The sequence below is a fragment of the Saccostrea cucullata genome, unplaced genomic scaffold (genome assembly GCF_032062105.1).
Source record: "Saccostrea cucullata isolate Sc308-1 unplaced genomic scaffold, CSIRO_AGI_Scuc_v1 ctg146, whole genome shotgun sequence".
Taxonomy (NCBI): domain Eukaryota; kingdom Metazoa; phylum Mollusca; class Bivalvia; order Ostreida; family Ostreidae; genus Saccostrea; species Saccostrea cuccullata.
The window spans coordinates 1,370,845-1,396,087 of NW_026919274.1; the positions used below are offsets into that span (position 1 = coordinate 1,370,845).

Below are 25,243 nucleotides of genomic sequence, written 5' to 3' on the forward strand. Positions count from 1 at the left end.
TACTATTCATATTGTGACGCTCTTAGGTCATCGTTTAATAATTTTATTTTGGTTGTAACGCGTCATCTGATTGGATAAAAAATTAATCTAAATTGTATAATCTGGTTTGCTTACATCACAATGACTTACAGTACCTGGCCATAAGTGAGTCATAATTTTATTTTTACACTATATATTTCATTGAAAACCCTATTTTTTAAAAAACTTGTTGTGAAGTCAATTTTAGCTCAATTTTCATGATTTTTTTCACTGAAACATGCAGAAATATTCTAATTTTCTTATCTTAAATGATAAACAAAATGATACTTAAACTATTGAGAATAAATTATAAAATATTGTCAAGACAAAGTTTTCTAACCTCAAATTACTATGATTTCTTAACAAATTGAAGTCTTAAAATTTTTGCTTTGCACTTGACCTGTGATTTCACGGCAATGCATAAAGATAAAACTATTTTGAAATAATATGAAGAAACTACAACAAATTCTGCATTTTAAAGTGTTTTAGACATTAAAAAGAAACAACAAATGACACTGCAATAATATTTTAGAAAAATGTGTTTTTCAATGAAATGCTTGTTTTAATGAACAATTAAAATATGAACAATTTGAAGGCATTTTAAGGAGAGAAATTTACTTGTTTTATGTTCTTAATGAATGAATTTTAAATTATAAGGTATGAATTAAATAGCAACCCAAATTATACTGCTATAACCTGGGTTGGAGCAGATTACGCTTTTTTATAAACCGAAAAGCGGTTTATAAAGCGTAAACTGCCCCAACCCAGGTTAAAACAGTATAATTTGGGTTGCTATTTAATTCATTCCTAATTACAAATATTATGGATTTTGGTTTATGTATAAATATTATTGCACTGAGCTATTAAAATGAGCTTTACGCTAGACTGAACCGTGTGGCTTGAGTAGAGTACTAGTATTTTACACCCTAATCGTCCGTAAAATAGTATGAATTCTTTTAATTTTAATATCTGCTAAATTATTGTCTATATATAATTTCATCGTTTACAATTGCCGTTGTAGACATTATTATATAAGAAAATTATAACCTTTGTTTTTCCGGCCGGCACTTATACACTGTGCAGTCATTTCTTGCAGTTAAATTGTCATATCTTAGCTATATACTCATACTTTTCATAAGTCTCTCTCTGTATGCTACAGATATCTTAAAAAACATATGATTTTTACTCATTGTGTCACTTTAAACATTCCAAATAAAAGTAGACATTACCGCTACGATGCATCGTTCGTTAGCTAGCGGCTTTAGCATGTACAGATTTATTTAAAGTACGACATATTTAAAATCTGTTTCGCCTGTTTATATTGTAAATGTTAATGAGAAAACGACAACAAATGAATTTTGAATCTGTATTCGGAAGGTTCCTCCCAAAGAATACCCACCTCCCTCCCCCTAAAAAAAATCTGCATCGAAGTCCTCATCAGATATATAGATGAGACTTATGACTTGCCATTTTGGCTAAAAGCAGCATGGTTTGACTTGCATCTTACCACAGATATATTTTTTGTATTGAAAGTTACTGTCCTACCTATGATTGTTAAGTAAAATAAGGTCTGTACGGGTGCTGCATGGACTCGAGAACCTTAGAATGGAACTTGCGCAATTGGACCCTATTGCAAAATAACTTGTCATAGTTATCATGTTATTGTTTTTTTTTTAAATCCCAAAATATGATATCTGGCCAGTAAAATATATAGAAATATTCACATCCACTGAATATTTTCTTCTTTATTTCTTAAGAAAACCCATTGCGTTCATCACTGCCTGAACTACATTAGGCGTATCACCTGTACAGATTTCTTGATCAGTGGCCGTTCCATCAATGAAACGTACAAAGACGTTCGCATCATTAACACAATAATTAATATTTTTAATCCTACTAAAAATGATAATTTAAACAGATATAGAGAATAATACATACCCTTTTCCATATCACATCCTGTATCAGCCCGAGACACCAATATCAGCCAGAGGGCCGAAGGCCCGAGGGCTGATATTGGTCGAGGGCTGATACAGGATGTGATGTGGAAAAGGGTATGTTTTATTATATTTATTACATACTTAGTAATAAAATACAGTTGAGAAGAAAATAAGTAAATAATCATGCATGGACTTCTTACATACATGTACATAGTCTAATGTCTCATAAGATTTGGGTTTGTTTCTATTTCTATTTCAATGCAATTTGAAAATATTCTATAGTATTACATGTATTTGTAAATTAAGATTAACCTTATTTTCAAAAAGTTAAAATTAAGAGAATATGAACCCACCAAAAATTGTGTATGAGTACAAGTACTGTTATTGTGGTTTAATTTACTAAGGGTGTGATATTGACGTCACAATAGCCGTATCAGCCCTGCAGGGCTGATATGGATTTGCAGGGCTGATACGGATATCAGCCCCGCAAATCCATATCAGCCCTGCAGGGTTGATACGGCTATTGTGACGTCAGCCATATCGCATATGCAAAAAACCTGTATTTATTACTAAGTGTGTAATAAACAAATATAAACAATAAAATGTCTTTCTTTGTTTGTTATTACTGAAATGAACGGTCGCAGCTATTGCAGAAAAAAATTACATAACCCGATTACGCGGGTTATGTATTTTTTCTGCAACAGCTGCTTCCGTTCATTCCAGTAATAATAAACAAAGAAAGCATTTTATTGTTTAAATAACGAACAGTATTCAATCTCAAAAGTCCCTTATACAATACAAAATTGATGCAGAGCAAACAAGGACCTCATAATATCAGAGGTGCGATAAGGTGCCATGGAGGAGTGAACATCCCCTGCCGACCGGTTACACCCGACCTGTGTTCCTTGTCATGATCGGGAAATAATGGAAAAAGCCGTCGTCAATACGGTGTGTATATAATGGCCTTCCAATTAGAATGAAAAGGGTCAGTCAGCATTTGACTCAATGATCAATTGTAATTGCTGAGAAGGGCATTACAGTTTATGTCAACCAAAGAACTTTGAGACATTGAGACTTTAAACGAGACTGCTGATATACTTGTTTCATCAACTTGTTTCTCATTAACTTTCCTCGTTTTGAAAATTGTTCATACATAAAGCATACTCTTGCGGATCGAATCAACAGAGAGATATAAACCCAGTATGTAGTTGATGAAGGTATATTGCTGCATAATTAAGGGAAGTTGACGATTGAAAAGTTAAAGTTATCACGTTTATCATGAAGCTGTCCATTAACGTCTTTTCAAGAAAAATATCTAAATATGAAACAGATGTGTCAGACTCTGTGGTATCTTTTATCTCAAGCTCACCAGGATATATCGTATCGGCATCAGAATGGATATAACCATTGTTTATTGACAAAACGTCGTATACAGGTTATCTAAATGTCGAGTTGAAGGCTTCAGCACCTGTTTTCTTCGGTTGGCAGGCCACTCCCCAATGGCACATAATCCCACCTCTGATGTTTAAGAGGTTCGTGTTTGTTCTGCTACAAAATTTGATAGTGTAACAGACTTTTGAGCTTGAATACTTAATCAAGTCCGCGAAATTCAAGAGAATCCTCATATCCATTTTATCTTTTTATGTAGATATTTAAAAGATAATTTGCTATATATTAAAATAGCTGCTGGGTCAGGTATTAAAAATTTTGAAGTCCATTTATTTTAAATTTTCAACATTAAACAAATCATTGTATTAGGAAAAAGACCTACATGAAACACCGATTCTCGTAATTTTTTTCCATTGATTTTTCCGATCATTAAGCTGTATGTACTGTATTTTGGCAGAGAGGACGAAGGTTAAAAATTATCTTTTTATCTGAATGATAGATAAGTTGTTGCTTGGTAAAGTGTGTCAGTTGTTATTTTTAAAGAGACAATGGCAAACGTGTCTTTGAAGTCCTTAACTATTCTGTGTTCACTGCCTTTCATCAGTGGTAGGATATTTTTTTTTGCGTCTTTATTTTTTAAAGTTAAAGTAATGCATCTGAATCTGTATTAATAGCATTTAAACAAAAAAAAAAAAAAAAAAAAACCAGTAAAATATATTTCTTGTTTCAAAATTATTTTTGACTGGATGGTATTAATTGTAGATCTTGAATGGGCAACTTTATTTCCTTCATAAACATGATAAACAATATGTCAATACCATAAAAGTATAGTTCAACTTTATAAGGTTCATTTACCCTCTGCTGATATACCGGTAGCTATACTACATATTATCAAAGTCAGGTTAAAAGTCCACTACATTCAAATTTTGCTCCGCAAAGGTAAAGTCTGTTGATTTTATTTTAAAATCATAATTAATATTTCTCCTGAAAAATCATGTTTAGGTTAAAACAAAATATATGGTAAGCGGATGGATGATAAACCTTAAAGAACGGGCAATGATATATTATAGAATAAAATAATATTTCAAAATTATTAGATTTCAATAATACATATGATACAGTATTTCTCATAAGCTCATGGACAATAAAGCTAATATATTCATCACATCTAATTTATCTGAAATAAGAGAAAGGGGGGAAATATAAAAATCAACCTGTATTATTAAAAAAATTGTGATCAGAAATTGATGTTCATAAATATGACTTGTGCAAAATTTATAAAATATCAGTGAATCAATAGAATATTCACATCATGAACATATTTTAAGTTATAAATAATTGAATACTAATCCATAATTTTATGATAAATCACTTTCCATTATTTCAGGTTGTTTTGTGGGATGGTTGGGATTCCAGGACAAATGCTATTTCTTTAGCCATACTACGGCCTCTTGGGCAGATGCTGGAGTAAGATACTGATAGCGACCATAGATGTAGATGTTTTCCAAATAATGTATACACGTTTGACAAATAATGTATACACGTTTGACTTTTCAAAGAAAATTTAAGTTCCAACATCTTATGATTTTTAAATCAGTTATTTCTAAGAAATGTGAATTTATGTTAATTTTATTGTTTAACCCTTTGACAGAAAATTTGATATATTAACTAAATCTGTCACAATCGGACCTTTATCAGGAAAATATCATCCTAACAATTAAGAAATTTTTGAATATCCTATGCATATTGATCCCAACTAATTAAAAAGATTCCAATAGTTATAAACTTTGTTCGAAACAGAGTACTTGTACACAGCTTGGTTCTAAACTCGTTGAACCAAAAACAATGGAGGAGGCCTGGTTTCTTATCAGCCACAGCCAGAATTTAGGTAAAGTAAGTTGTTGGTACTTTACTTTCCCTTTTTTTTACGTTCCACCTGAAGCATTTGTTTAGGCGTTGTTACGCAATATCTGCTCGCAAAAATTTATTTCCTATAGGAAAATCCACGATCAAGAATCTGACAAACAATATTTTGTACTTGTGTATGGAAGTGTTATGTTGGCTCTTCCATTAACTGTAGCTTACTTGAAGGATAATACTTGGGTATTAAAATATAAATCACATTTGCAGTCAAGACAAAGAGTTTTTTTTAAAAATGTAAATGTAAGTAATAAATTATTATTACTGTATACAGGGAAATTGTTGCCCCCGTTTTATTTTCGCCCCTTTCGCCCTCTTCCTGATTGGGCGAATTTAAAACTGTGCGAATGCAAATTATACGGCATAATTACTTAAACAAAACTAAGACTGGGCGAATTCAAAACGGGGCAAAATAGTTTGCAAGTGCAAAAGGGCGAAAATAAGACGGGGCGAAAAATAACCATGTATACAGTATTTGAAAGGTATTGTTTCATATGTATGACGGTATGTGCAAACAAATTTCCATAACCCAATTTATTTGCACACACTGCTTATAAATACAGTAAACTAAAATTATTAGAAATAGGAGGGGTGACCAAACATTCTCGAACTATCTATATTTAATTACAAAACCACTATTCAAATTAAAATGAAATTCGGCACACATATGGTCATATAATATGTTCTATAAAAAGCATCAGACAGATTCTGTTTTCTGTTGTTAATTAAAGAGAGCTGAAAAAATATCAAAAGAAACAAAGTTAAAAACATTTATGACGAAAGAATATGTGAATTTAAACAATACTGTAACATTGTTTAAACAGTTTTCTTTTTCAATTCAAATACAGCACATCTGCTTTTTGTAATACGAGGGGCATTTCAAAAGTTCTGGCAAATGATTGATAAAAAAAATTATTTTTAAAATTCAATTAAAATTATCTTATCTATTTAAACTAAGCATGTTTCGCCTGCTTTGTAGCTTCATTATTCATTAAAGATATGCTACACTAAGTCTATTTCTTTCGAAACTTCACTTTATTCAATGTACTTAATGACCAACTTTCCTTAAAGGTAAAAGTTTCTGGATGGGGATGTCAGATTTAGTGGAGGAGGGTAGGTGGGAGTATTCGTCTACACATGATCGTGTAACACTTGACTTGTGGCAGCCTGGAGAACCAAATGCGCATACAGAAGAGAACTGCATGCTTATGTGGCAGCCTTTTCACGGCAAATGGGGAGACTATTTCTGTAATAAAATGATTAACTTTGTTTGTGAAATCGATAATGGGTAAGCGCATATACTGAATGATATACGACAACGATTTCACATTACCCATTATGTTATAAATACTATAACAATTTAAATGTTATAAATACTATAACAATTTAACTATAATGAATTTGATAACTACCCAAGTGTTATTGCTTAAACTGGGCTAGAGAAGTTGACGCTTTATAAATCGCAAGGCGATGTCAGGGCTCGGGGAGAAAAAAACGATAAAAAACATCGGGTTGGAGAAAAATCATATCCAACCAAATATGTTTTATTCTATGTTTTATGCAATACAATCAATGTTTTACAGTGTTTTATATAAGGAAACTTTTTTTATTTGCTTTATAATTTCAGAGATCCTCCCCAGGTAGTTGGATAAGATGTAAGATAGACAGAACTGCGTTATACATATTAAACTTTTACAGCAGCAACATCAGGAAGTTGTTTTTTTCCTATTATGTGCTGACTTGATTTTTCTTTTAAATTATCCTCTCACAACGCAGTTGTAGGGGATATTGTAACCCAATCGTTTATGTGTGTGTTTGTGGGGTATGTTAAGCTTGGTATGTGAGAAACGGAAGTGATGAAGAAGGTACAGTTTCAATACAAAGTAAGCCCGATATTTTTCTAAAATATGAAAGTGATATAAGAAAAGAAAATGCATTCTTTCTTAATCATAGAAATTCCCTGCACCAAGAATATACAAATAATTTTTCTCATATGACCTCCTTAATGCTAATTGTGACGTCATTAACTTGTGCATTTTCCCGTATTTTCTTAAAAAGTTGCAGAAGACATCAACTTTTAGTGGAATTTTCTTCAAGAAAACATACTCTGCCACCGTTGCCCGGCAAGATTTTGAGATATGTGATTTTTCATAACAGTTTACATAATATATTTAGAAATTAAAGTGGGCGACGATGGCAGACACTATTTTCCAAAAGAAAATAAGCACAGAAATGAGTCATTTTGAGACTTTACTGCATTAAACTTAGAAATGCACCAAATTAATGACGTCATACTACCAGAAAGGTCCTCATTCATGCCATATTCTTTCATAATTTATCATATTCATCTACTCAAGTATTGTTTAAGCAAATATCATAACTTTTTAAGAACATTCAATTTTTAGGGCACATTAAAGCTCAATCTGTACCTTCTTCTTTGTAAATTTTGAAGATTATAAACATAAAATTTGTTTCCATGCTTTTTAAAGGATACAAATTTGATTTATGTTAAAGCTAATACTGAGAAGCAGAATGCAATGAGGGATGCAGGCTTAAAACAAAATTAACCAGTTGTAACCATCTTCTCAAGTACTTTTAATTAATATTCAATCATTAATTAAATGTACTACATTTGTGTCTCTAACATTGTAAAACTACTGACAGTTAACAAAATATGCTGTATGAATGCTTATAAATCAGGATTCTTCTGAAGTTTTCTCTCCCCAGTAAGAAATTTACACAACAATTAGGTAACAATCTTTATTATCAGTTTAATTCATATAACATGAAGACAATTTCTGCATTCAAAAATGACCTTTCATCAACTTTGGTTGAGCATCTTTTTCTGCAAATCAATGTGTTAACACATTATCAAATGAAATAATTTCAATAACTTTTAATGTATTGACTGTTGATTAAATTGTAAGAGTTCGTGAAATTTGCTTCAACAAGCAATGGGTAGATTGCTGCGAGTAGTGTGTTATTCTTGAATGAAATTTATGAAGAAATTTGTTGAAATTTGTTGAACTAATAATACCCAGCAATACACCATGATACACTGTCATAAAATCACACCAACACATAATATTCAGCCTTGAACAATTTAAAAAGCAGAAAATTCTTAACACAATCACTGGTAGTGTGTGAAAGGTGAAACAAGCTACATAATGGTTGTATATAGTCTGCATAAATACATGCAAACACAAAAATTTTAATATCAAATCCACATATCAAGCTTAACAATGATTATAAATGACCAAATCATGTCTCAAATATTGATGAACAATGAATCCCAGGATGAATTGGTTTTTTATATACTAAGTTTACTTCAGGTAAAAGTTTATATCAACAGTATCATTATCCAAATTTCTATATGAAATGTATGCAAAATATATTTTTCATAGTATTTTTACACTTTAACAAATGTAAGAAGAGATATCTTAAGCTATATAGGTTTTCAACTTTAAAAGATACAATGCAAAATGTCTCCCAAAATCAGTCATGATTCGTGTCCTAATTTTTGACCCCTACCGATCTTCGTGTCCTCTATCATACAGAAATACAAAAACATTTATTTTCATAAAAAGTCAGAAAATTTTCAGATTTAAATCCAAAATGGTATCAAAATTTAAAATGCTGCCACAAAATATATAGGCAGTGCCTGCTATCCAATCCTGTTATGTTTAAACATAATGAAATATTGTATAAACAAACAACTGTTTCAAAAGGGGGTGCATATCAAGAATTTTTTTGCTTGGTAGTTAAATAGATTCCTAAGGGTCAGTAAAATATCATATGTATACAGGTCATCTTTACTAGCCAAGGGTTGCTGATCCACTGATAATTCTTCTAATTAGAGAACAGCAGATGCGAAACCTTTGACTAGCAAAGATGAGGTACATGTATAATTAAAGAGCATGTTCAACATAATTATGCTTAACGTAAAAAAAAAGAGCAACATACATAATATTTTTAACATTTTAAATGCATATTTACCATGTAATATATCCATGATCAATGTAGTACGTGTATATGTTATTTATGCATTCAAATGCATTAAATATATAGGTGCATTTTAAAATGAATACTTAAACTGTATGTTTAAAATAGATTCCAAACAAAGTTGAGCATACGGTACATATACATTAAATAAATGTGGATTTAATTTTTTTATGATTTTTTCCCTATGTAAATTCCAGCTTTTTTTCAGTTGTGAGAATGAATATAATGATGTGGAATGTTTTTTCCCAACAACCAACCCCCCACCCTTAAAAAAATGCTTCTTGATCTTCTGTACTATTACTTGATTAGTATTTGTAATTTGCTGTAGTTGACTTAAATGCTTACACTATAATGCTTCAAAAATTCTGTAACTTCATGTATAGATTGCAAGTTGTTTGAGAAGCATGAAAGCTCATAGTTTCAAGTACATGTACATATGTATATAAAGTATCAGAGTCATGAATGTCACTTTTGGATCAATGGAATATTTTATGTACTTCTACAGGAAATCTGTGAGAGTCTTGTACAAAATTATCATTTGCACAACTGCTTTACGTGATGACATACGTATACATTACAAATGATTTGAGAAAGAAACTAAATAAATGAAACATAATACATGTATTTTAATTAATTGGCATACTTTGTAAAACACCAGGTTTTCTATTGTGTCAAAATTTAATACAAAACACATACACCATAATCTAACACTCACTTTCTTCATTCAGCAGTTATGCATTATTTAAAAATAAGATTAAAATAGTTCCTTTCATCAAGTTGCTTTCCCAAGTTCTATCTTTTTTTGTAAAGCTCTAGATGAGTGATAAATCATGGAATCTATTATACCAGCAACTGTAAACAAAAAGTAAAAATTAAAAGTTTGTTTTTCTTACCATTTCTATATTATACTTCTTTAATAACAAGTATGATTGTAAAGTGAATTGAGCTTCATAAACAGGGTATAGCTGCCACTGAAGCAGCTGATTTGATTGTAAAATCTTAAGCATCACTATATCACAAGAACAACCACTAGAATTACCATTTACTGGATAAATTAAGTCTCAAAATGAAACATGAAATTGAAATGTTTTTTGTGGGGGAAAAAAGTCAGCATAGTCTGGCCACTGTAGTCTGAATTATTCAAAGTGGTGGTAAAAGAATTTTTTAAAAAATAAAAAACAGGAGGGGATTATTAATTTTTTTTTTGAAAAAGTGCTCTTAAAATGACATTTTTCTAAAATTCTATAAACTTGCCTTTAATGAATACCTTATTATTATTGCTTATTAGTCTGATTAATTATTAAGATTTCAGAGATGGACATCTCTAAACTGATTATTAAAGGTGCATGGACAGAGATTTGAAGTTAAAAAATTCTGCATAATATTATGACATATATTTTAATATCATTTCACACAAAAATATATAATTTTTTTTTAATTTAATCTAAAAGTTACTAAAACTTCAAATTTTTAGATGGGTTTGATTGACACATCCTTGCACTTTCACAAATTTTTATTTTATTCTTAATTTAAGGAAAAATGGCAATCTTGTTGTGTATAAATGAAAAATATTAAAACTATAATCCAGAGTAGAAATATTCGAAAGCAAAAGATACACACAGTATATTGTCAGTCCATGCAGTTGTGGTGAGCAGACTTTAACAATTGAACGCACCCCGTGAATCGTAAACATCAACAATAAAGGAGTTTGTGCCCTGTTGACAAAAACTGTGTACGATTCAGGGTGTGATTAATTTGCTAAACTCTGTACACTTAGCACAGAATGATGATACTTGTGAAGGGGTTTTGCTTTCTAACATTTCTACTCTGAATCTAATTATTTTTCTAGATTAAAGATATATCTTTCATTAATACACAACAAGATTGCCACTTTTTCTAAGTATTAAGAATTAAAGTAAAATTTGTGAGAGTGCAAGAATGTGTCAATCAAACCCATCCAAAAATTTGAAGTTTCAATAACTTTAATATGAAATAAAATTTTCAATATATTTTTATGTGAAATGGTATTAAAATATATATGTTGTGATATTACACAGAAAATATAAACTTCAAATCTGTGTCCATGCACCTTTAAATACAGTAAGGCAAAAAAAAAAATTATTTTGATTCGAAAGTAGTAATTATTTGCCATAGTAGTAAGTTTCATTGTGCAAACAGCAGGACAATTTGACCAAAAGTAGTTGGTAGGTGGGGGAATTAGAGACAAAGTAAAGATGTTATGCTGCAATTACAACTTTCAGTACTTACCCGTGAAAATTCCCCCAACAATGGCGCAGACACCAGTTAAAAAATGCATAAATGACCTGAAAAACATAGTGTTATAGAAAATACTTTGAAACAGGAGGAGTGTTATTGAAATGATAAAACTGAAAATTTAGTTTATAATAATTATTTTTCCCATACCTCTGTTTCTCTGTGTATTTAACCATCATTGGTGACAATTCATAAATAAAAAACACTCCTGGCAATCCTGAATCCCCCAATCCATTTCCAACATTTTTGGAATGTTTCGTTACCGAATATTGATTTGTATACAATGCCTGCATATAAAAATAAGATTTATTTCAAAATTCAACTCTCTCTCAACCCAGAGAACATAAATTAAAGCAGGATTACCAAAATTTTTGGGGGTCAAAATTGAATATTAAAAATATCAAATATCATGCAAACAGGTATTTACCCTTCCTTTCACATCGACATATGTTGTTGGCACAACTTTAACATAGTACTGGAACATAGTTTGTTCTGCAAACATAAAATTTAGATTAGTAATACATGAACCAGGTAAAAAAGAAGTTAATACACACATGTATACTACAGTTCTCTATAGATAACGTTTGAAAAGACAAAATATTATATATTTTGATTTTAAATATTGTGTTTAACAGAGATAGTCTTTTCATAACATATTCTTAAAATACAAATTCATTTTCTTTTTTATATGAAGCATGAAGATACATTTCTCTCTCTCTCTCTCTCAGTGCAAAAAAATTAATATGTTGTCTGTAAAGTGAAATATGCATATCTCATCTACTGAATTTAATTTGTATAAATAGATGGAGGAAAAAAAAAATCTTCTTGGGCCAAGCCGGGATTTGAACCCGGGACCTCTCGCACCCGAAGCGAGAATCATACCCCTAGACCACTTGGCCATATCAAAATGTGAGCAGTAACCTGCTTTATATTAAACAAAAAAGATTTTTTCTTCCACTAAGGAAAAAATAAAAATTCCGGTAGATTATTAAAGATTAATAAACTTGAGGTATAATTTTCTACTTGAATACAGAGGTTCTCGTTAATTTATTTGTGTAAATCGTTTCCACCGGAAGTAACTTAACCGGAACCAGTATGGTTGCACATGTACACTGAAACAATCGTAGAACACTGACTTTGTTTTTCAAACCCTTTTTACATCAGCTGAGGTAAATTGAAAAGATAATTATTTAGAATAATTCATTCTGCATTAATTTTTTCATTAAATGGTAAAACCTTTATTCGCAGTATCGTATTATAATGTAATTTTCTTGTACAGCTTGTATCAGCTGTGTATGTCAAATTTCACTCTTGACATTGAGTTGATGACATCAGAAACACCGAGCCTTTAAAAACAACATACTCTTCCTTCAATTTTCTTATTAGCGATCGCAGTGAGCAACGCTTCTAATAGTTCTTCGCGCTGCTCGCAGTGCGATCTTAAACGACAACGCATGGGCCAAGAGAAAATTCGGACTAGCAGTAGCACATTAATCCAAACGATTTTTTCCCGAAGTGATTTAGACCCTAAATGCACCACTACTTTAAGCTACGTTCTCCCTACTCAAGAATGATGGAGCTTCACAGCAATCTACTTTTGACTTAACGCTGTGTAACGGTAACCGCTAGCATCCATTGTAAAAATTCTTGCCTCTGAACCTCCAAGTAAAATAATTCATTAAATTATTCAATGAAAAATTCAGGCTTTGAATAATAACGAATGACATAGAACAATAAAATATTCACTATTTACATTATTACTTACACATAATTTGGTAAATCTCTCGTATAAACGATAAATCCATTATTTTTAAAATCAAAGCAGAAATTGAAACAAGTCTTCTGTTGAAAATTCGAGAATGGAATGCCAAAAATCTGATGAAACTAGTTTACTGTAACAATATCTTTGTTTTCTGACTAGCAATCAATTAATGAGAAGTCAAACTGAAAGTACTTCTGGTGAAAAACTCTGAATGAAAATGCTTTTATGATTTTTTGTGATTTTTATACCCTATGCAAACACGTACGGTAGGTACCTAAAAATTTCTTGTTTATAGTTTATTCATTCTCAGGCAGAATGAGCTTGTTAGAAAATGGCCTTCAGTTGTAAGAGTCCGAGGTATATAATGAGCGTAGGGACCTTTACCGACACTCTAACTTCACTTGTAAGAGCATGTTCTAACGAGAATGACAAAAAAAAAAAAAAAATTCCAACAAACGTGGATAACTGCAATTACTGATATTTTAAAATATTTGTTTAAATATTCTGACAGGCGGTTGTTTTCACTCATTTTTCAAAACATAAGGTGACATTTGAGTTCTAAGCCTTTTCACTGTCAAACATTTCTATAAAACAGTGTGAGCTACTCCCTGAAATGATGTCTATCAAATTTGCTATGTGTCTTAAAGTTAATCATACATCATCAGCAAATATTTGTTGAAATTTGGCAAACAGTCCATTAGTTGTTAAAATTTTTTGTTGGCAAGGACGTTACCCATTTATGATGCCCATTATATAATTTTTTATCATTTTTTATCATTGAATTGCAGTGTCTCGAATAGACTTTGTTTTCCAGCTTCTCACAATGAAACTATGTGATGAAAAGTAGTCACATAAATTGTTAAAGATGAAATTCATTAAAGATTCAATAACGCAAAAAAGTCAAGCTTAATGTCATATGATATCAGTATTGTATGTCATACAGTTCAGGACACTATTTATAGAACAGCCCTCGTATATTCCTGAAATTAAGCTTAAAAATCATAATGGCTTCTAAAAGTTTCACATTTGTCACTCTTCTAAAAGTTTCACATTTGTCACTCTTCTAAAAGTTTCACATTTGTCACTCTTCTAAAAGTTTCACATTTGTCACTCTTCTAAGTCTTCATGAAGTTCAAAATTAAGAACTGTAAGTAACAAAATTAATTTTTAATGATTAGATAAACTGCCACTGCTATGCCATACTCCCCACCCTCTGCGTCAGGACATGGGGGTCCTAGCTGTTTCCAGAAAATGAAGATGGGATTCCTAATGGGTTTCACCGTGGGAATGTCTGCGGGGGCAATTTTTGGTGGATTCACAGCTTTAAGGTACAGTGTACATCTGCAGGTGCAATTTCAGTAACTGCATATATACAATGTACTTTGTAAAAATGTATTCAAGGGGAACATGGCTACATTGATTGTTTTTTTAAATAATTGTACCGTAATTAATATCTATACATCATGTACTGTAAACTCTAAATCTCTAGATTATTTGCTTAGGCTTCTAGAAAAGGTTTTATTACTCATGAAAAGACTAGACTAAAACAGAAATTTTATAAAGGACAGAATGTACCAGATAAAATAAAATGTTATCATCAGTGTTCGTTTGGGGACCAATGTTCATGGATGTCGTGGGTCACCCTTATCATGCTTATCCACGAATTTGCATTCCCTTGAACGTTTATTTTGTTAATGTATCAATTCATTGAACCATGGTATTGATGAGTAACCGAAGAAATCACGTCCCGACGAACAGGTAAAATTTTGCTTAGCCACAAACATAGACCCCCACGAATTAAAATGATTCCACAGTAATAGGGATTCAAAACAGACACAAACTATAGCAATGTTGCCTGTAGCTATTGGATATTGATACTTTACCAATAATAAATAATTTGTTTACATGTGAAATGTGTAAATTTATGTTTTAGATATGGTGTGAGGGGAAGGGAGTTGTTACACCTAACGGGAAAATCAATGTTACAGTCTGGCGGAACCTTTGGAACATTTATGGCTGTAGGAACTGGAATCCGATGTTAAAACTAAAGATCAAATAACTTTGTGCTAAATATTTCATTGTACACTTATCGACTGAAAAATCACACATTCTCAAAATATAATTTTTCAAAAAGAAGAATTACAGAATTTTACGATAATGATTGTATTTGATTCCATTTACTGTTATAGTACAGTAGAAACATGTTTGATACACCAAAACTGTGTGGGGTTTGCCATACACTTGATAAAGACAATTACCACATCTTGCAAAATGATCATTTGACTATTTTCTGCATTGTCCATATTTGTAAATAAATTATTATATACTAAAATCAATTTTTCTTCAAATACATACAAATGAACAAATGAGGCACTTTACATGCCTATAACATGAGTGAGCAAAAGATATGTAATATTAGTTGCATGATCTCTGAAACACCCTGTACAGTAAAACAACTGCCAGGGATGGGTGATTTTGCTTCGTTATCAACATAATTTATTTCCATCAGATTCACAATATTTTTGAAACCCAAAGCCAATGATAGTCACCTTGCTATAAGAGTCATTTCCTAATATGTTGTTCACTTTAAGCTATACTATACGTTCTTGGAAGAACAACTAGATTATGTGTTAGTTGCCTACCTTCACTTGAGGCTTGACTGGTCTGATCCAGTGGATTTATTATGCCTGGATAATCTTGTCCAAAAGAGAGATGTCGAATCACATGGCTCAAATTAAACTGAAAACATAAATATTAAGTACACCTTACAGTGCAAGGATTTTTATAAAAGCATGTAAAATGTATAAATCGACATAACTGAATTGGTGGCACTAAAACACTCTATTTTAAACAAAAAGTTTTAGAGCTTAGTATCTGAAGCTAGGTTGGTCAAGTAAACTGCAAACTATCAAATTCTTTTCTTATAGGTCTTAATTAACTTAACCTCTTATATACATTTTCTCACCTTTTGTCCACCAAATGCTTGCAGATCATGCACTAAAAAAAGAAAGACGAGAATTGAGGTGTGCGTATTAATAAACATCAATGATTGTATAACTCACTGAATGTTATATAAAAACAATGCAAATTTTCACTTTAAACAAATGTTCTGATAGTTTTCATCCAATATAGATGCAACATACATGTATTTATACAAGCTTGGCCTAGGTAGGATTGTTAGTTATAATTTACTTGGAAATTGACTTGTTCATAGTGTTATAAACTTTTTGTTTTGAGTTTAGTGCCCCCTCCCCCCACAAAAAAATTAATTAAGCTTCAGCATTTAAAACAAATGAGCAAATGAGGATGCTTTTATTACAAGATGATTCATACAGGTGTGGATCCAGAAATTTTTCAAAGGGGGGATGAAGATGAGAGGGGAGGGGGGAGAGGAAAAGAGTTATTATAATGTAGGTTTTACATATACGTGTAGTTAAACAGGTCTGGACGATTTCTATATAAGGAAGTCAAGAACGATAACCGTGAATTGCTATTAATACACAGAATAAACAAGGCGCTAATCCTTCTGACCAATCAGATAACAGCATTTAGACAAACCCATGAGAGAATAAATAAAACACGTGGTTTTTAAGTTTTTTGCTCAAAAGATTTTTTTAGAAGAAACTTTTTGTAAACTTTATGCACATTTGGGAATAATATAATATTTATGACAATTCTACTGTGAACAAACACGACTTGAAAGCTTGGAATACGTTTTAAGTGGTATAAAAAAAATCTGTCTATAGGAGTTACCAATCCCAAAAGTTTACTTACGTTAAAAAATTGATATAAATACGTTAAATTTTCAGTTTTTAGAGTCTGGCATAAAAATCTTATCGAAAAGATAACAGTCTTTATTATTTTTGAGTGTTTATTACAGAATACTAGTAGTCCATGCAGTTTCTGATATGCGAGGTAAGATATTGGGATAAAACGCATTCATGTATAATTACAGGATTCTCTTTTCTCCACGTTATACGCCTTTCCTTATGCCCATTTTAAGTCTGCATAGCTAAGTATTCGGCGCTCGTGAAACCCGTGATAATGCAAAACTATATGTGTATACTCCATACGATAAACACTTGTGTGAGTTGATCTATACACATGGAATTTAAGCATAATCGATGAAAATCGGACGGCTAAGCAAAATTATATTTACCATCATATAATATATTCTGGTAAATGTTATAATTGAACTTGATAAAAACTTGCTGGTGCGATCTATACCTCTGTAAACGATTACATTGTATCGTGCATTATTTTTTTTTCTTTACCGAGATAAAAATGTCAAGGTTGTTCACGGTAAAAATGTGGGGAATACCTTATTCTTCAAAAGTTTTCATCTTACTTCTACAGATTTTTTGTTAAACATATCTTTTTGAGGAAAAAAACAAAAGCACGTGTTATCTTTTTGTTCTTTTAAAATATGTTTTGGGGTGTGTAAAAATGCTGTTGTCTGATTGGACAGAAAAATAATTACGTGTACTTGATGTACATTTATAGCAACTTTCGGTTATCGTTCTTGATTTCCATATTTGGAAATCGTTAAGACCTGTTAAATAACTCAATAGGATGCAGTATGTATGTATGTAGGTGAAGTATGATTTTTAAAAGTGGGAGGTTGATTAAATTGATAAAAGAAATACTTGTATGGATTAACTTAAAAAAGTTTTTGTAAAAGAAAGGAAAATAAATTTATGAACAAAAAATCCTATTTTGTAAAGGGGTGGGGTTTCATTTTGTTTTCACAACCAAAAATCTTTATATATTACAACATTAGCCTTTTACTGGATATTTTCTATATCAAACATACAACAAAAATTTGGGACAGTCTTCTTTCTCTCTATTTTTTGCAAATCCAAAGGGGGAAGGGGTGGTGGCAACCTCCCCCCCCCCCTTCTGGATCCACCACTGTCATATAAGCAAGTTTGTAAATGTTGGGCTATATTTTCAGCTCAAGTGAGCTAAAAAAGAATCTCTTAATGTAATTTATTTACACTTGAAATGCAGTTTATGCCTGTAATGATGTATTCAACTTTTTGGATTTTGCAAAATAGTCAATGTCTCCTTGACTTATTATTTCAATATTGAAAGGATGTACGACAATGGAGAAATAAATTGAACTGGTTCATTTAAAAATCACATGGAGAAAAAAAAAAAAATTAAAGCCAATCATTTAGGAAAATGTAAGACTGTGACCAACCATGGACATGATGCTGCTGAAAACTCTTGCCGGGAGCAAAGTGGAAGTTTCCCTGAACCTTGTTGACCTCTAGATATCCATAAACTTGACATCCCTCCTTCTCCTGGGCCTTCATTTTAGCTGTCCAACCCTCCCTGTTGCACTGCTCTATACCCTCGGGGGAATTGAAGGCCCACCCTTTCTTGCGATAGGCTTCTCGTACATCTTCACATGTATTACAGCATCTGGGTTTGTAATAAAATTGAAACAGTTAAGCTTTTTTATAGGCATAGGTCAGATTTGGGTGCAGCAATTTACTTTTGAATATAGTACATGTATATTTGGGTGGGTCAAAGTTACAGATGATTTAAGCCATTGTCTCCACACATATACATATACATAAACATTATAACTCACAAAGTGTGAATGAAGTGTATGTAAACTTGTAGACCTACAGAAGTTAAACAATGAGCATTATAGCTTACTTATGTTCACTTGACTCAGCCCCATAGCAACTTTCACAGCGATCTGGGTCCAACTTTTTTGTTGCAACCTAGAAATCAAATTTCAATATTATCAACAAAATATACATGTAAACATCAAATATATAGTAGATGTAATTCTTGCATTCTTGATATGATGTATCAGGGATACTTAAAATTGTTGCTCTCTTATTACACTTAAGTCTTTAGTGACTGTTGTGCATCAGTGAATATTCAGAGAAATGCCAATGTGCATGTTAAGTTGTTAACAACTTTGACCAAAATGACAAAATGGCTTCTCCAGTTACTTCATTTACTCTTTAATGGTTTTTGTGAAAAGTCCCCATAGTTATGCCCCTTTACCATAATGCTACATGTAATGACATTCCAAGGTTACAGAGGGCCATTTGAAAGAAACTAGATTAGAAGTAAAATTCATGTATATGAATAATTAAAAGACACCATGATGAACATTCCATTATAATTTCTACTCTAAGATATACCAGGGTATATACAAGTACATGCAAAGCAACTACAATAAATTCTATACCTCCACAATATCTTTGGACTTATCTCCAAGGTCTGAAAAAAGAATATTATAAATTTAGCAACTATGAATCCTTTGTCCAGTGATATTTCTAACCATAATAAGCAACTTTTAGAATATAAAGCCAGTTTAAAAAATTATTTTTCACTATGGCTAATCAATCACCAATTCCATGCTTAATTTGCTTAGTAATATGCTACAAGTTAACATTCTAAGTGACATACAGTTGAACTCAAACACCTTGAATACCAGGGATATGTTAAAGTGAAATGGAAGTCTCAAACACTGTAATATTCCTCAATAACTTGAATACTTAGGTATCTCCAACTTTTTCATAGTCCCATTGCATTCGAGATAGTCCCATCGAGTTTGAGATATATTGTTTGACTTTATTTATTACAAGCTACATCATGTATGCCCAAGAAATGTATTAACTCGGACTACTTCACGCACCTAAGATTTTTGACTTGCCTGTCATTTTCTAGATATCAAAGTTCAACTATATGTACATGATTAAAAATATGATTATCATAAGACAACAATAGGGCTGGGTATTGGCCAGAAATTTTGTATTGCGATATATTGCGATATTTATAACTGTATTGCGATATGTACTGCAATATTTTCAACGTAATGAAAATGGCTTTTTCTCATTATATTAACTTCAATTTACATGCAGATTGAACATAACTGAGAAATAACCAAAGGGGAAAATTATCAAGTTTATTTAATTAAACTTATATGCTGAAATACACCCATGCAAAAGCTTCTGTCTTAACTCTTTTCCCCCTGTTGCCACCATTTGACGCACTTGCGATTTCCCTAGAGTGTTTATCTGGCTGCCCCCTGAAGCCATTTTGACTGACTTGAAATGACTGACCATTACATTTAGAACATGCTAATTAAGTACCTAAATGTCATCAAAGTGTCACATATTATATATCAATGTTTGAGGAATGGATTGAACTTTAGTATTGTCATATAATTTTCTAAGAATAATTAATCTACAATTAACAATTTATAGGTGAAACCAGGTAAAATGAATTTTTCACAACTAATCTTCATATTATCCTTTCCAAGAGAGAAATTTTCTAGAAAATATACCAGTAAACTTAAAATATAAAACCAAACCAATTAAAAGGCTCATTATTTTTTGTTTAATTAATATTAATTAAGATAGATTAATAATGATAGGTAATCATCTTAGACTTGAGCCAACTAAACTTCAAAATCATGTTCAAGCAGGCATGTTAATAAATATTTTATATATTTAGTTGACCACTTCTTGCAAAAGTCTTGGGGAAAATAAATTAATACATGTTTTTATCTAAATCAATGCCCTGATGAAAAAAATTCTGAAAGTAGATTATTTAGTACTCATAAAACACATGGGAAATCTGTGGCCCCCATTGTTGTTCTTGTTAAAGATTCTATGATGTTCTTCCTCTAATTTTCATTGTAAAATTTTATTTCTATTAAATTCAACTTTAGAACTGATGTTAAAATATTGTGAATGCTAATACAATCCAAGGTATGTTACATAAAATGCAATATTTAGGCTGAATTTTGCTTGTGACAAGGCCCAATTTCTTCTTGTAAACAGACTGGGTGCCATTGTTTTCACACAGGTAAATCTCAAGTGAATTCACACCAAGCTGTGACTTCACTATAATTATAGTAACATTACCTAATGTGTAATACACATGATTGGCTATCAATTAGAGCTGAATTTATTTAGAAACAGGGGAAATCACAGAGCTAATTTAGGGTTGTTGTGTGTATGCGTCAAATGGTGGCATCAGGGAAATGGGGCATAGCGTCAAATGGTGGCATCAGGGGGTAAAGGATGTAATGCATTAGGGGGAAAAGAGTTAATGTTTTTCTTAATCACAAACCTTTCTGACAACTTTTCTTAATATTAAATGATAGAATTCCTGAGTCAAAACATTTTCCCGGTATATCGGTATTACAAAAACGTATTGCAATACGATATTTTTTAACACTGTATTGCAATATACCGAAATATCGATATTTTTTCCCAGCCCTAGACAACAATGTTCCAAAATAAAGGTGTGTGTGTGCCATTGTTTTGCTGTAGATCTACCTTCTTTTTCTGGTTCAATATCTTTAATTTTCTGTCCACTCGTGTCAAGTCTCTGTTTGTACAAATGATGGTCTACGTCAAGTTGTTGTTCTCCTGAGACATCCATAGCATCTATACTTAAATCTACAAAGACAAATTATAACATATATACATCTATACTTAAATCTACAAAGACAAATTATAACATATATACATCTATACTTAAATCTACAAAGACATCCCAAAAGTAGGATCATTGGTTAAAATAGAGTACCTAGGTCAGGTACCGAAGTATATTTTATTAGCCTAATCAGTTTGTTCACGAAGCTATTCATATTCATATAGATGCATGGTCATATTGAAATTCCAAGCCCTGCATGAGTAAGCTTTTCTTAAACAACTGCTACTGTCCGTTAATTTCAGCATATTGTATTGCCAAAAAATTGGGACATTAAAGGCAAACATCTCACAATTTCATTTCTAAATCATAAGTACACTTACATGCACAAGGCACTTTTGGAAAATCGATGTCAATGTTGATACGTATCTTCTGTCCTCTTGTTGTATCAACAAATAATTCAGGTTGAACATCTTTTGTGAGATAGAAATTCAGCTCAGAGATAAAGAGTATGACCATCAGAAGAGAACTAATCACCGTCACTGAAAAATAACACAGGAAATTATGTATACCATAGGTGTTAAAATATTTTAAACTGTTAATCTTTTCTACGCAACTCTAGTTTTCAATAATACAATATTAACTCATTGACTACTTGAAAGTAAGTTCTAGTAGAGTCATATATGGCGTACTTTTGATTAAATCAGACCAGCTATAATTTAAAAGATCTTTAAGTGATAAACATTTTTGATTACAAAAAAAGAGCAATGATGGAATGAGGCTTTTCCCATGGTGAAGCACCTTTGAATAGTGCTGCAAGTATACGAAGGATTCTAAATACAAGTCTGATGATTACTTCCTAAGTTAACAATTTTGCATTGTACTTAATGCAAAATTTAAAAAAATTACAAAGTAATCATTTTTTGGCCAAAGTTTTGTAGCATTCATCATTATAGATAAAATATTCTATCATTAAAATGATTAATGTCCTACGGACCCTGTTTAAGGATAGAATGCATTCCGTGTATTCACTATGTAGCAAAATAAACATGGGCGATAATCAAACTCAGTGCATTTAGTACAAAAAATCCAAAGTGTTCCAAATGCAAACTTGAAAGAAAAAAAAAGCTTCAAATGAAGCAAGAATAAACGTTGAGAAAATTAGTAGGGGTGAAACGATATGCCTCCTTCACAGTTCGATACGTATTGTAAAATTTTGTCTCGGTTCGATTATTTTCGATATGATACATTTTGATGGAAGAAAAATTTACCGTTGTTTTTACTTAATATTGTCATATCATTTATATGCAAAATGGGTAAGTAACATGTTTTGCCTTTTGCCAAACCTGACTGAATGACGATCCTGACCAAAAAACAAACAGAATGGAAAATAGAGATTTTGTACCGTGTATCAAACCGAGAAAAAATACTGAGGGTGAATCAATATTGCTGTCAACCGTTTCACTCCTATAAATTAGTTGAATTTTCGTCTTAATTTGGATTTGTTTTAGGATTAAAGTCATACGCAACCTCAAAAAGGTTTGTTATAATTAATTTTGAAGTTATTTCCAGTGAAAATCCTTTTGTATTCTTTAAAATCGTTTCGGAGCGATTCTTCAAGTTTTTGCAACATTGCGGGTAGAAGGGTGGTATTGTAACTGTGGTAAGGGCTTGTCCCGAGACACAGTTAGATTATTCTAACTATCATCATTAGTGTGACTGTATCAAGATATTTGGTGCTCATCATATTGTGCCATTCCTGCATTTGGCTACAAAATGTAAGTAAAGCAAAAAGTAAGTAAAATTAGCTACTTTTAGTAGGTTTAAATACCCACGTAGCTATAAATAGCTACGTAGGTAAAAAAAAATCTTTGGACTGGACCTGTTTAATGAGGTGGATAAAAAATACAAGTGTAAGCTGTGTAAAAGTTAAACTGTAAATGTATCCATTGTTCTAATAGTACAACTGCGATCGCCTAAATAATTGTAATAAATGTATTTTCAATTAAAGGATCAATTTGAAATATCAATTATCAATGATAAAATTAATATGAGATGACGCTTTTCAGTGAAATTAGGGTTGATTTGAAAAGTTGCTGAATATACCAAAATAGTTGGGCTACAAACCAAGTGCTCCACCAAAAGTTTTAACTCTGAAGTCCTCTAGTGTTTTTGGGTACGCGTCAAATTGTCGCAGTCTTTCTAAAAAGTTATTATCCGACATGCTGAAGACAGCACACTTCCCGCTAGCCCCTGCTTTGAATCACAGAGGCAACAAATAAGCGATCAGAACGTGTCGAGAGCCAAACAGGATGTTGACATCAGTTTGTAACTCTACAGATCGGAGAGCGCATATCAAGGGCAATAACTCTGGACAAGACATAGTCGGAACCCGCGTTGACGTTGAATGACAAAATCATGGGTTCCAGACGACGATGCCGATGGATACCAGGCGCGGATCCAGGAATTGAAGTTAGGGGGGCGCCAAAAGTAGGCAAGGGGCCTTGGGGCCGCCTTGAGGCCCCCAATGGGTCCAGGACAAAGCCCTGGTGGGGGCTCAGGCTCCTGGGTTCTAGAGATTTTGTAGGGTAAAAATGAGTTCTACCAAGTAGACATATTAACATTTTCCAGACGAAACTGTGATTCACGTTAACTTTGACAATTTTAGGGGCGCGCGCGCTGGATGCACCCCCTTAATTCCGCCACTGGATACTTTGGTTCCTCAGAACTTCTAAAGATTCTCAAGGGGGGGGGGGGGGTCAAAATAAAAATATTTTTTCCCATTTTATATAATTTCTAAATTACCTATTAATTTAGCTACTCATTTAAATTATTGAATGACTAAAATATATACGCTTAACTTTATAGCGTACCGTTAGAAAAGATTTGCTTGTCCTTTCCCTACTCTGTCACTCGGGGTAAATTTGTTGGAATCGGTTGGTAGGTGGGAATATTTTTTCTCCAGAAATTTCAACGTACATGTATTTGTTGACGGGATATACTGTTACAGGGGAAAAAAGAAAGAATTCTGTGTCCCTGAATTAAAAAAAAAGTTTTGATTCACTCAGGACAGTTTTAGTCAGTCGGTCGGGAGAGGACAAATTAAAATGAAAAATGAAAGATGATCTTAACAATTATATCCTGTGTTTTTTCAGTCAAGTAAATTGATACTGAAATGTTTTAAATTTACGGTGGTATGTTTAGGACACGCAATTATTTTTTTTTAAATACCAGAAAAAAATTATCTTGTGAAAACGACATAATTATCTTGTGAAAACGAGATATTATCTTGTGAAAACGACTTATTATCTTGTGAAAACGAGATATTATCTTGTGAAAACGGCATAATATCTTGTGAAAACGAGATATTATCTTGTGAAAACGACATAATATCTTGTGAAAACGAGATATTATCTTGTGAAAACGAGGTAATATCTTGTGAAAACGAGATATTATCTTGTGAAAACGACATAATATCTTGTGAAAACGACATATTATCTTGTCAAAACGACATATTATCTTGTGAAAA

The 25,243-nt window shown here is 31.9% G+C and overlaps 2 protein-coding genes and 1 non-coding gene across 4 annotated transcripts; 1 reads left to right on the forward strand and 2 right to left on the reverse strand.

The window, feature by feature from the left end:
• The first annotated feature begins 3,546 nt into the window (after positions 1-3,546).
• Positions 3,547-6,933, forward strand: LOC134283604 (perlucin-like protein). 2 transcript variants are annotated; one of them, XM_062766114.1, is made up of 5 exons: positions 3,547-3,950; positions 4,732-4,811; positions 5,145-5,248; positions 6,343-6,552; positions 6,892-6,933. In XM_062766114.1, the coding sequence occupies exons 1-5, from the start codon at positions 3,893-3,895 to the stop codon at positions 6,914-6,916; spliced, it is 477 nt and encodes a 158-aa protein (XP_062622098.1). In that variant the 5' UTR covers positions 3,547-3,892; the 3' UTR covers positions 6,917-6,933. The 2 variants fall into 2 exon arrangements, with proteins under 2 accessions (XP_062622098.1, XP_062622106.1); XM_062766122.1 differs by having other exon boundaries at positions 3,553-3,950; positions 5,145-5,232; positions 6,336-6,552.
• A 2,594-nt stretch (positions 6,934-9,527) lies between these two features.
• LOC134228750 (endoplasmic reticulum-Golgi intermediate compartment protein 3-like) lies at positions 9,528-24,041 on the reverse strand. The gene is made up of 12 exons (XM_062710450.1): positions 23,842-24,041; positions 22,098-22,256; positions 21,618-21,740; positions 19,517-19,548; positions 18,970-19,037; positions 18,506-18,729; positions 16,268-16,299; positions 15,945-16,041; positions 11,968-12,032; positions 11,691-11,827; positions 11,535-11,590; positions 9,528-10,118 (listed from the first exon to the last, which is right to left on the reverse strand). The coding sequence occupies exons 1-12, from the start codon at positions 23,936-23,938 to the stop codon at positions 10,039-10,041; spliced, it is 1,170 nt and encodes a 389-aa protein (XP_062566434.1). The 5' UTR covers positions 23,939-24,041; the 3' UTR covers positions 9,528-10,038.
• Trnap-cgg (transfer RNA proline (anticodon CGG)) lies at positions 12,368-12,439 on the reverse strand. Its single transcript has one exon. It is a non-coding gene; the product is annotated as a tRNA-Pro (tRNA).
• Positions 24,042-25,243: the final 1,202 nt, after the last annotated feature.

Excerpts from the sequence above, each read along its gene's own strand:
- LOC134283604 (XM_062766114.1), top strand. The coding sequence starts at position 3,893 with ATGGCAAACGTGTCTTTGAAGTCCTTAACTATTCTGTGTTCACTGCCT. Across the intron at positions 3,951-4,731 it reads TTCACTGCCTTTCATCAGTG|GTTGTTTTGTGGGATGGTTG; the intron begins GTAGGATATTTT and ends CCATTATTTCAG. Across the intron at positions 4,812-5,144 it reads CCTCTTGGGCAGATGCTGGA|AGTACTTGTACACAGCTTGG; the intron begins GTAAGATACTGA and ends TGTTCGAAACAG.
- LOC134228750 (XM_062710450.1), bottom strand. The coding sequence starts at position 23,938 with ATGTCGGATAATAACTTTTTAGAAAGACTGCGACAATTTGACGCGTAC. Across the intron at positions 12,033-15,944 it reads CAGTCAAGCCTCAAGTGAAG|AACAAACTATGTTCCAGTAC; the intron begins GTAGGCAACTAA and ends TTATGTTTGCAG. Across the intron at positions 11,828-11,967 it reads ATGTCGATGTGAAAGGAAGG|GCATTGTATACAAATCAATA; the intron begins GTAAATACCTGT and ends TTTTATATGCAG.